Source organism: Vombatus ursinus, unplaced genomic scaffold (assembly GCF_900497805.2).
Source record: "Vombatus ursinus unplaced genomic scaffold, bare-nosed wombat genome assembly UNPS02014817.1, whole genome shotgun sequence".
NCBI classification, from domain to species: Eukaryota; Metazoa; Chordata; class Mammalia; order Diprotodontia; family Vombatidae; genus Vombatus; species Vombatus ursinus.
In genome coordinates this window covers 13,006,605-13,017,477 of record NW_020954595.1, presented here as the reverse complement: position 1 = coordinate 13,017,477, position 10,873 = coordinate 13,006,605, and the positions used below count along the sequence as shown (strand labels likewise).

At 55.3% G+C, this 10,873-nt stretch overlaps 1 protein-coding gene across 1 annotated transcript; it reads left to right on the top strand.

The window, feature by feature from the left end:
• The first annotated feature begins 1,170 nt into the window (after positions 1 to 1,170).
• LOC114023217 (protein BTG2-like) lies at positions 1,171 to 1,906 on the top strand. The gene is made up of 2 exons (XM_027835757.1): positions 1,171 to 1,312; positions 1,578 to 1,906. Exons 1-2 carry the CDS (start codon positions 1,171 to 1,173, stop codon positions 1,904 to 1,906), a joined length of 471 nt encoding a protein of 156 aa, XP_027691558.1.
• Positions 1,907 to 10,873: the final 8,967 nt, after the last annotated feature.

The window sequence follows — 10,873 nt, the reverse complement described above, 5'->3', positions numbered from 1 at the left end:
GTCCTCAGAAGCCCTGGGCACAAATCCTGTGCCTGTAATTCTTGCTGGGGGACAGAGCTTAGCACAGCCCCAGGTGCTTAATAAACCTCTTCTGAAGGACTGCCTTTGGTCAAGTGCCTTCCTTCGCCAGGATGCCCTTTTCTCATACGTGTGATGAAGGAATTGGTCTCAATGGCCCTGAAACAATGAGAGCCCCTGAAGCTCAGGCCACCAGGCCTAGGCCTTGGAATGTTGGAACATTGAGGAAACACCAGCCTGGGCCCTGGGGGCCCAGGTTACGCTTCACTGGGGTGAAGCAATGTGGGCCAGCATCTATAAGTGAACACACACAGTCATCCCAAGGGGGTGCCCGAAGCAGCTTCTGGTAGAGGCAGCTAGCTGTTATGCGAGTGGAGCTGCCTCAGACTGGCACTGGCTGTGTGACCCTGGACAAGTCATTTCCTGCCTCAGTGACCTTTTCTTTAAAGTGGGGATAACAATAGCAGTTACCTCCCAGGGTCAAATGAGATAACAATTGTGAAATGCTTAGCACAGCGCCTGGAGCATGGCAAGCCCCTTTAGTTCTTTTTATGATTTTTAGGGTATTTCCCTGGGGGAGCGTGTGGAGCGGGAGGGGACTGCTACGCAGAGGCTGGCTTGTCCCGTCCAATGGGAGGGGGTGGATGTAGCCCGATTTAAGGCTCTTGGTCCCCGTCTGCCACTCTCGGGGTGCACGTCAGGGCAGGGGGCTCGGGGTCAGGGTGTGCTGGGGTTGAGCGCAGAGCCTGGGTGGGTCAGGGGTCCCGGGGCAGGGGTGGAGTGAGGAGTCTAGGGGTCCGGGCTGGGGAGGGGGAGGAGAGGAGCCCTGAATCCAGCCGTCGGGGGGCGCGTGGAGCCCGGGCCAGCGGGGAGCCCTTTGTGACGCCACAGAGGGCCGCGCTGCCATTGGCGGCCCCCCCCCACCCCCCTGGCCGACTGCCGGTGGCGGCGGCGGCGGGCAGCGGGCGCGGCACCGGCCCGGGCGGCGGAGCGGGGCGCACGGGCTTCGGCTCCGGCTCGCTCTCCCTCCTGTCTGCGGCAGCTCCGGCGGCGGCTCCGGCGGCAGCCCCGGCTCGGAGGGCCGCTCTTGGTCCCGCGGCCCGGCTCGGCTCCCGGAGGCTCGGTCCCCGGGGCGGCGGAGCAGGCGGGCGGATGCGCCGGGGGCCCGGGGCCGCCATGCGGGCCGAGGTGGCCTCGGCCGCCGGCTTCATCACGCGGCTGCTCCGCGGCCCCGGGGGCTTCGCCGAGGAGCAGCTGCAGCTCTTCCGCGAGTCTCTGCAGGAGGCGCTCACAGGTAGTCTGTGTGTCCGTCTGTCCGCCCGCCCGCCCGTCCGCCCGCCCGTCCGCCCGTCCGCCCGCCCGTCCGCCCGCCCGTCCGCCCGCCCGTCCGTTCGTCCGTCCGTCCGCCCGTCCGCCCGTCCGTCCGCCCGTCCGCCCGTCCGTCACCGGGGCTGAACGGAGCGGGCGGGGCCCGGGGTTGGGCTGGACGGAGCGGACGCCCAAACGGTGCCCCGTCGGTCCCGCCCCCCTATGCTTCCTTCGCTGCCTCCCTTCCGCAGATCACTACCAGCACCACTGGTTCCCTCGGACGCCGTCGCGGGGCTCCGGTTACCGCTGCATCCGCATCAACCACCGCCTGGACCCGCTGGTGGGGCGGGCGGCGGGAGAGAGCGGGCTCAGCCCCCGGCGCCTCTTCCAGCTGCTGCCCCGAGAGCTGACGCTGTGGGTGGACCCGTCCGACGTGTCCTACCGCATCGGCGAGGACGGCTCCGTCGGGGTTCTGTACCGCGGGCCCCCGGCGCGCAGCCCGCCCATCGGCGCCCCCGACGGCCGGGGCCCCCGCCACCCCGGGGAATGGTGGCGTGGGCCAGCCCGGACGGCCGCCTGAGGCCGGGGGCCGGGGCCGCCCGGACCCCGTACACTGTGTATGTATGTAGTGTGTGTGTGTGTGTCTGCTTTGATAATGCACAGAGAGGATGTAACGGAAATGCTGATTTTCACCCCCTAGCCGTTAAAGTTGGAGTAGTAGTACCTGTACCTACCGTGCGTGCCCTGGCGGCCCCGGGCCCCCCCTCCTCCTTTTCCTCCCACCCTCTTCCTCCCCCTCTTTGCCCTCCTCCTCCTCCTCCTTCTCTTCCTTTTCCTCCTCTTCTTCCTCCTGTGTCTCGAGACTGGACCCCCCCCCGACTCCCTCCCGGGGCCGTCTCGGCCGCCGCACCGGGTGGGGAGGGGGGCCCCCAACCCAGATCTCGGGGATCGGGGCTTGTAAATGAAATGTACAGTCTGGTTGTTTTTCAGAGTTCTAGTTTGAGAGAATGAATGAATGAATCCCCGACTCCTTGTAATAAAAGACGGAATGCTTGTACCCGGGGTTGACTGCTCTGTTCAATTCCGTTCCCACACCACCACCACCACCCCCCCCCCCCCGCTCCGGTAGCATAGACTGACGCACAGAAAGACCACCGACAGATGTATCTAGGGGAAGGGGGAAGGGAGAAGGGATCCGACGGCAGCGGCAGGCCATCCCAGCCCGCTGAGCGGCTTTGGGAAGCTGCTTTCAGGGCTATCCCTGGGCTACCTCAGGGGCCCAGACCCACGCTCAGGCCTCAGTCTCCTAGTCCTAGCTGCAGCGGCAGGTGTGGGGCATGGGGGGGCATGCCTTTAGCTTGGCTTTTTGTTTGGGTAATTCTGCTCTTCTGACTTCTGGCTGGTTGGATGAGTTAACTTGTCGGTCCTGGCGATAAACAATCTTCTCTCTCGGGGAGAAGGTTCCCGTGACCTCGGGACGTCCCGACTTAGGGCTGAATAGCATTGACTGGATCTGGGCCCTGCGTTTCTCAGCGTGCACACAGCTCTTTGGAAGCCGTGGTCCCCCGGGTTTGTCCTGCTTGGGAGTGCGCAGGGGTGGGGAGCCACGTCTACGTCTCAGCTTACCACAAGGGGGCAGGATGCCTGGGGCCATCGTTTGTCCCAAGCGTTCTCCCGATTGGCCAAAGGCTGCTCTGGACGCTTGTTCACTCTGTCAAAGACAGATTAGCCCAAGGGGAAGTCTGCTCCCCAAACAATGATGGAACCTGGTAGCCAGCCTTCTTGGGGCGATCGATGGACTAAGATTTTGTTTCTTGGTTTTAGTAAGAAAAAAAAAAAAGGGTGGGGGAGGAGTCCAGACCGGGGATTTCATCTGGGTGTGTATGGGGGCTACTGCCCCTGCTGGCAGCCCCTCCCTCCTGGGGGCTCTGAGAAGTTAAGGTCCTGGGGGGGAGGAAGTTCTGCCAAGCTTGATTTGTGTCAGAACCAGGAATCAGACCCAGGTTCTTGTGGGCCCCTGCTTGGGGATTCCCAGATTTGCACTGTGACTATCTCCTGAAATTTAACAAGGGCAAAAGAAAAAACTGATAACCTACATGGTGATAACGATGATTGTTTTTGAACATCGCCCCTTTTGTTGGGTTTGCCAATGTTTGTTTCTGATGCACATTACCAATGGCTAGGAGAGGTTTAAGATATCAAATGAATTGTCTGCTGTTACACCCTTATTAAGTGTCAGGAGGATTTGACCTCAGATCCCAGGCCAAACCTCTTTCCACTACCACATGTACAAAGCTCAACAGATGGCCCCTCTAAGGTCGATACGGACAGACACTCAGAAAATGTCTGTCTAGACATACATACATGTACACACATCCATGCATACACCCGTTTTTGCTAGGTGACAAACCCTAAGCCTGAGAAGAGCAGTTACAGTAAGGCTAAGGACACAAGGTTGAAGACAGCTTAGAAGGTGAGAACCTTTCTTTCCTAGGACTCTAGACTGCCCTGGGTCATCTGTCACGGCTTGAGCAGGCCTTTCATGACCATTTTCACCCCACTTTCTTATATGACCTTGGACAAGTCCTTTCCTTTCTTCAGGACTCAGTTTCTACTTCTGTAAAAATGAAAGTCTTGGTGCTTTCCAGGTTCTCTTCCAGCTCTTAAGAGTTACACTGTAAGACACATGACATGTATTTTGGGGTGAGGGAACCCTGAAAGCACTGGGGACAGGGAACTCAGCAGTCACCTTCCTTAACCTCTGAAATTGTCCCCCCCCATTCACTAAAGAAAAGCAATTCTCCCTGTGTTTCATGGCAAAGGTGACACTATCCTATTATCTATTCTGTTACTTAGCAATTCTTCAAATTCTCCTTCATTTGACTAGCGCAAATGCTTTGCTCTGTGAGATGGACGTGGGCTGTGACCGTTCAGACGTAGCTCCCTAGAGTTCAGGGGAGGAGAGCGGGCCAGACAGCCGCTGCTCCTGCTCAAACTCCTTCCGGAGGGCCTTTTCCTTTAAGGGTTAAAGGCATCCTGGGGGCTGACAAGCCTGTTGTACTCCCAGCCCAGAGAAGCACTAGGGAGGTTGAGGCAGGCAAGAGAAACCCACAAGGCTGACTTGGGGAAGAAGGGGATGGGGAATGGAAGCTTGGGGGTTGCCCACAGAGGAGAGGAGGAAGACCTTTGTGCCTGAGGTAGACAAAAGTGTAAGGACAATTGGCAATACTTGGACTCTGGCCAAGATTGGTCAGCACGGAGGGAAATCAAGAACAGCCAGGCTGAGAGCAAAGAACGGGACTGGACGAGGCTTAGCCGCATCACCGAGAAGGGAAGCTGGGGAGTTGTGATCCAGGGTGTCGGGCCGGAAGCTGCCCCACCCCCTCCCCACCCGGCTCCTAGAGCTCAGCCAAGCCTTTTAGTTTCCAGGGCAGGAAAGTTTGGGGCCGCCCTTCACTCTCCACCCCAGGCAGTGCCTCGGCAGAGCTAGGACTCAGACGATGCCCCTGGGGAGCCTCGAGGCCAGGAAGCTTTTCCACCCTGTCTGTGGTGTCTCAGACCTCTCTGGCAGTGTCCTGGGGAAAGCGTTGGAGCACATGGAAAGATGTTTTTAAAAGCATGAAATACAAAGGATCACAAAGCAAACGAATTCTGTGGAAACACACTTAACGAAGCATTCATGAAAGTTCACTTAAGGACCCCTGATGTCGTCCAAGCTTGAGAGGACATGTTCTGACCGAGACCTTGGGCTGAGACCGAGGGCAGTTTACCTCCTAATTTGATTTGTATTCTCACTGTGTCTGTTTCTCCCAGTGCTTAGGAAACACGGTCCTTTTTAAAAATGGGCATGGCTTGTTTTACCCCTTGGGACAGGCTTCACTGTTCCCTGGGATGGTTTGACCTTGCTGGCCTCCTCGGAGAGCTTGCTCGGCTGATGGTTAATGGCTGATGGCAGTGAAAAGGGAAAAGAGAGGGGAGGGGGAAATCGAGAATCCAGCTTCATCCTGGTCCCTAACACGGGACCAAGGCCTCCAGCTCCATGGTTACAACCAATGGAGAAAAACGGAGGCCCTTTGTCCAACAGGACACAAAGGAGGAGAGAGCAGAGAGCTTGGCGGGGTGCCGGGGCTCCTGGCCCACCAGTCTGCCCTCCTATAATGCCAGAATTCGGAATTGGTTTTTAACTTATTTTGTATCCTATTAGAATAAAGCCCACTTGTTATGGGTGCATCACGGCTTCTTGCAATAATGACCAGGGGACCAGTGTCATCTGATACCACACTTGAGCCCTGAATCCTGTCTGCAATTGGGGCTGAAGAATCCCCAAACACATATTTTAGGGAGTCATTAAACCTAAAATAAAAAGCTTGCCATTTCTAACCAGCTGTGTGGCCTTTGTCGGTCTGTTCTTATCACTGTAAAACACATTTTCCTCAGACATAAAACTCCGGGGCCAGGAGGGTAACGCAATGCCAATAACAATGAGCATTAATATACCTTTACGAAAAACGGTCCCATCAGATCCCCCCACCAACCCTCGGAGGGAGAGGTGGAGACTTTCCATGGTCCTCCACTCTGGAATCCCAGGCCCCTTATCAGCGCTGCCTCGGCCCTCCCGACAAAGTCACCTTTGCGCCCACACACCTCCCCCACCCTCTCAGCGGAGAACTCTGCCCCGCCATAATGAGCTCCCTCTTCTTCATCTTCTACCACACCAATGCCTTCCACCACTCGAGCCTTCTTTCCTCTTGGCTCCTATGACAAGCTGACCTGACTCTTTACCCGGACCAACCACCTTCCCCACTCAGCCAATCCCATCTCATCCCTGCCCCTCCAACAGACTGCCTCCTCTATCATTTATCTTCAGTCTCTCCCTCTCTGCTGTCTGCAAACATGCCCATGTTTCCCCTATCCTGGAAAAAACCCTCACTCGATCCTTCTGTGCCTGCTAACTTTCATCCTGTATCTCTTCTGCCCTTTGTGGCTAAACTCCTAGAGAAGGCCGTCCACACCAGGGACCTCCACTTTCTCCCCTCTCACTCTCTTCTCAATCCCTTACAGTCTGGCTTCTCAGACCTTGTCCTTCCACTGAAACTGCCCTCTCCAAAGTCACCAGTGCTGTCCTAGTTGCCAAACCCAGTGGCCTCTTCCCAGTCCTCACTCTCTTTGGCCTCTCTGCAGCCTTTGACACGGCAGGTCACTCTCTCCTCTCTGGGTTTTCAGGACATCTCCACTCTCTCCTGGTTCTCCTCCCGCTTCTCTGATGCCTCCTTCTCTGTCTCCTTTTCTGGATCCTCCTTCACATCACCTCCTCCGACCACAGATATCTCTCAGGGTCCTGTCCTGGGTCCTCTTCTCCCTCTGTCGTACTTCACTAGGTGATCTCAGCAGCTGGACTGAATGACCATCTCTGTGCTGAGGATTCTCAAATCTGCCTTTCCTGCCCCAATCTCTGCTAATTTCCAATCTTACTTCTGCACCTGCCTATCAGACGTCTAGAACTGGATGTCCAGTAGCCATCTTAAACCCAATCTGTCCAAAACAATTCCTCATTTTCCCCAAGACCCCCATCTCTCTGGCGGCCCCCCCTGCCTGGAAGGTTCTGCCTCCTCCATTCCCACTGCTGACCTTGCCCCAACTCAAATCCTACCTCCTACAGGAAGCCTTCCCCAACCCCTATTGGTTCCAGTGCCTTCCTCCTGTTAATTATTTCCTACTTATCCTTTCATAGCTTGTTTGTACTTATGCACTTGCTTATTATCTCCCCTCCCCCCACATTGTGAGCTCCTTCAGGACAGGGAGTGTCTTTTCCCTCTTCTTTTTGTATCCCCTGTGCGTAATATTGTGCCTAGCACATAGTAGGCACTTAATAAATGGTGATTGATTTATATTATTATTATCCCCATTTAGCAGGGGAGGAAACTGAGGCAAAGAGGTGAAGTGACTCCCCCAGGGTCCCACAGCTAGGAAGTGTTTGTGACTAGATTTGAACTTGGGTCTTCGGGCCTGCAGGCCCAGTGCTCTGTGCTCTTTGGCGCCCCTTAGCCCCATGAGGGGTTTGTTTCATCTCTGTTCCCCCTTGCTGTCTGCTGGTCTCTAAGCCAGGGTTTGGGGTACCCTGTTGGCAGATACAAATGAAACAATTTCAAATCCAAATGCAAAACTGGGAGTAGGTGGCCTGGGGAAGTGGGTCAGTGGTTACAGTTTGTAGGCGCATCTCCCTACCCCTCCCCAAGCCAAAGTTCTGCTACTTTGTAGCCCTCCTTCTCGCCTCCTCTGCCCTGTTCCCCAGGGAGACTTCAGCCATGACCTCAACGTCGTTTCTTTGCTTTGCAAAGGTTTCTATCGACCTCACGTGGGAGGGATTTTATTCCAACTTTACTTGGAATCCGGTTCCAGGCACAGTAACTGATGTCGTCACTTATAAATCTCATTCACTGATTCAATTCAACAAAGCTTTCCTGGGCCAGGCACTGGGGAGCCCAAGACCATGGCAGGGAGCCCAGGGCCTGGCACATAGTAGGGCTTAATAAATGCTTCCTGTTTACCGGAAGCCACACTGTGCTATCTGCTGGGCTGATCTAGAAGCTGTTTTGTAATATTGGAGGAAACAGAACCAACAGAGGTCCCATGGATGGAGCCTGTCCTCTGCCCTGGCTGGGCCTTCTAGGGAGGGAGCCGTTGAGGAAGGACAGTGATGCCAGGGAGGGTCTCCAGAGGAGGGAAAGCAGGACAGGGCAGGAGCCTGAACTCTGCCAAATGAGGACAGAATGAGCAATGGGGAAGGTGTGGCCTGCAGGGAAAGAGGAATCAGCCTTCTCTGCTTGGCCTGAGTGCAGAACTGGGAGCTGTGGTGGTGGTGGTAGCGAGGCGGGGTTACAAAGAGCCCGATTTAGGCAGCAGATAAGGGCAAATCTCTGAACAACTAGGGCTCTCGTTCAGTGGGATGGTTGCTTGGGGTGGGGGCGGGGGTGGGGGAGGGTGGCTTTCACTGGCAGGCTTCATGCAGAATTTGGACTGACCCGGTCTTGCTACAGACAAGCTTTTTCATGTGTGAGTTAGAGATGGTCATGAAGCCCCCTTCAACTCCAAATAGAATGGGAAAGATAAGTCACCCGGGACCAATGTCCATTCTTTTACAAATAGTTCCATGGAGACAAGATGAGATGGAGGAGGGGGTAATTGGGAGAAAGGTAGGGAGAGCATGCCCTGTGGAGCCAGAGGGTGGGGAGATGAAGAAGCTGCCTCCTAGTGGCGCCTGAATGACCCCCGGCCTTGATAAGGAGCCCAGAGTCTGATGGGGAGAGAGACTCAGCATTACTTGCAAGGGACACTGAGTCAGAACTCTTTTATGAAGGCACGCTCCTCTGAATCAATGAATAAATAACAAAAAGTATTTACTAGGACCTTACTCTGTGCAAAGGGTAGCTAGATGGCTCAGTGGATAGAGCACTGGCCCTGGAGTCAGGAGGACCTAAGTTCAAATCTGGCCTCAGACACATAACACTTACTAGCTGTGTGACCCTGGGCAAGTCATTTAACCTCTTTTTGCCTTAATTCACTGAAAAAGGGGCTCATTCCCTACTGATTGATAGAGTAACAGCAAGGCCTGATGTGGAGCCTGGACTAGAGAGGGTCTGGGATCTTGGTGACCAAGGCTTCCTTTTCTCTGCAGCCCCTGCAGGAGCAGGGCCCAGGCTGCATCTCCCAGAGTGGTGGGGGGACTTCCTGGGAAGATGGCCGAGGGCACTGGGCTGGAATCCTGGTTCTTCCCAAGGCTCTCGGGCTCGGGGTCCTGGGCTGTCTCCATCGGGGTCTGAGGGGAGCTGGGGGTCCAGAGGATGCAGGGCACTGACCTGCCCTGAATGTGCTGCCTGCTGTCTCTCTCTGAGGTGGGGGGCAGGGCACAGGTCTTGCTGCTAGGCTGGCCTACCTGCTTGGTGGAAGTTGCTTCCCCTGGCCAAGGACTGGGGGGAGGGGTGTCATGCTGCCACTCCCAGGGCTCCAGTGTCTATCTGTCTATGGGAGGTGCTCAGCAGTGGTTGCTGCCCCTTCTCCATGACGGTGTCTCCTCTCAGTGTCTCCCCAAACCAACTCTGGGTTAACCACACACCTATGGACTTCTCCAGTCACTGCTAAATGGACAGGGTCACGTACCAGACTAATGGGGCACGTTCAGAAGCTCCGCTTGCCCCGCATTCTGAGGTGAGCATAGGGAATGCCGTAGCTGTCTCTGGGGTAGGCCACAAGCGGGTGAGCCCCACAAGGAGGGGGGCTCGCCCAACGGGGTCCAAGTCCCATCGCTTCGGCCCGCTCATGGCCCCTCTGCCCGTGGGGCCTTTCTGCCTTTGCTGGCGGTGTTTTTTTTGTTCCTCGGAGTCAGTCCACGTGGTTCAGTGGCTCGGACTGCTGCTGCCCCCCACCTCACATCACAAAGCCCTTGCTGACTTTCTGGGTGTTCTCCAAGCTTGTCCTTTCTCAACTTGCTAGTATCTCATGACACCCCTCTAAGTGGCTAAGGCAGTGGGGTGAGCACTGCCCTAGGGTTTGGAATCCTTATTAGTACAGTACAAAGTCACTTAACCTCACCCAGCCTCAGTTTCCTTGTTTGTAGCAAGCAAGCAAGCCACAAGTGTTTGCTAAGCACTTAGTATATGCTGGGCACTGTTGTAAAATCCAGGGATATAAGAAAAGTAAAAACTGTCAACCACTTATGAAGCACCTACTATGTGCCGGGCACTGTAGTAAGCACTAGGGACACAAAGAAAGGTATAAGGCAGTCTTTGCTCTGGAGGAGCCCCCAGCCTGATGGTGGACACAACACACAAACAACTATGTGCAAGCTATATATAGGATAAGTAGAATCAACAGAGGAGAGAAAGGCAAGAGAACTGAGGGGTTAGGGAAGGCTTCCTGTAGAAGGTGGGATTTTAGCTGGGACTTGAAGCCAGGAGACAGAGATGAGGAAGAAGAGCATTCCAGGCCCGGGGGATGGCCAGGGCTGAAAAATGGAGGGTCTTGTTTGTGGAACAATTAGGAGGCCAGTGTTACTGGACTGGAGTACCCAGTGGAGACTAAGGTGTAAAGACTGGAAAGATAGGAAGGGTTTTGGAATGCCCAACAGAGCATTTGGTATTTGCTCCTGGAAGCAATAGGGAGCCACTGGAGTTTACTGAGTAGGGGTCTGACATGGTTAGGCCTGTGTTTTAGGACGCACTTTAGCGGTTGAATGGAGGGTGGACTAGAGTGGGGAGAGAGTCTAGGCAGGCAGATTCACCAGCAGCTACTGAACTAGCCCAAGCCTGAGGTAGTGAGGGCCTGTACCAGGGCAGGGGCAGAGGAGACAAGGGGGTGCACTGGAGAAATGCTGCAGAGATGAAATCTATGAGAGATGTTGTAGAAGTGAAGGTGACAAGAGATAATGTAAAGGTGAAGTCGGAGAGATGCTGCAGAGGTGAGAGTGATAAAAGATGGTGCAGATGGGTGCTAGAGATGTTGTAAAGGTGAAAGTGACAAGAGATGGTGCAAAGCTGAAATCTGAAAGATG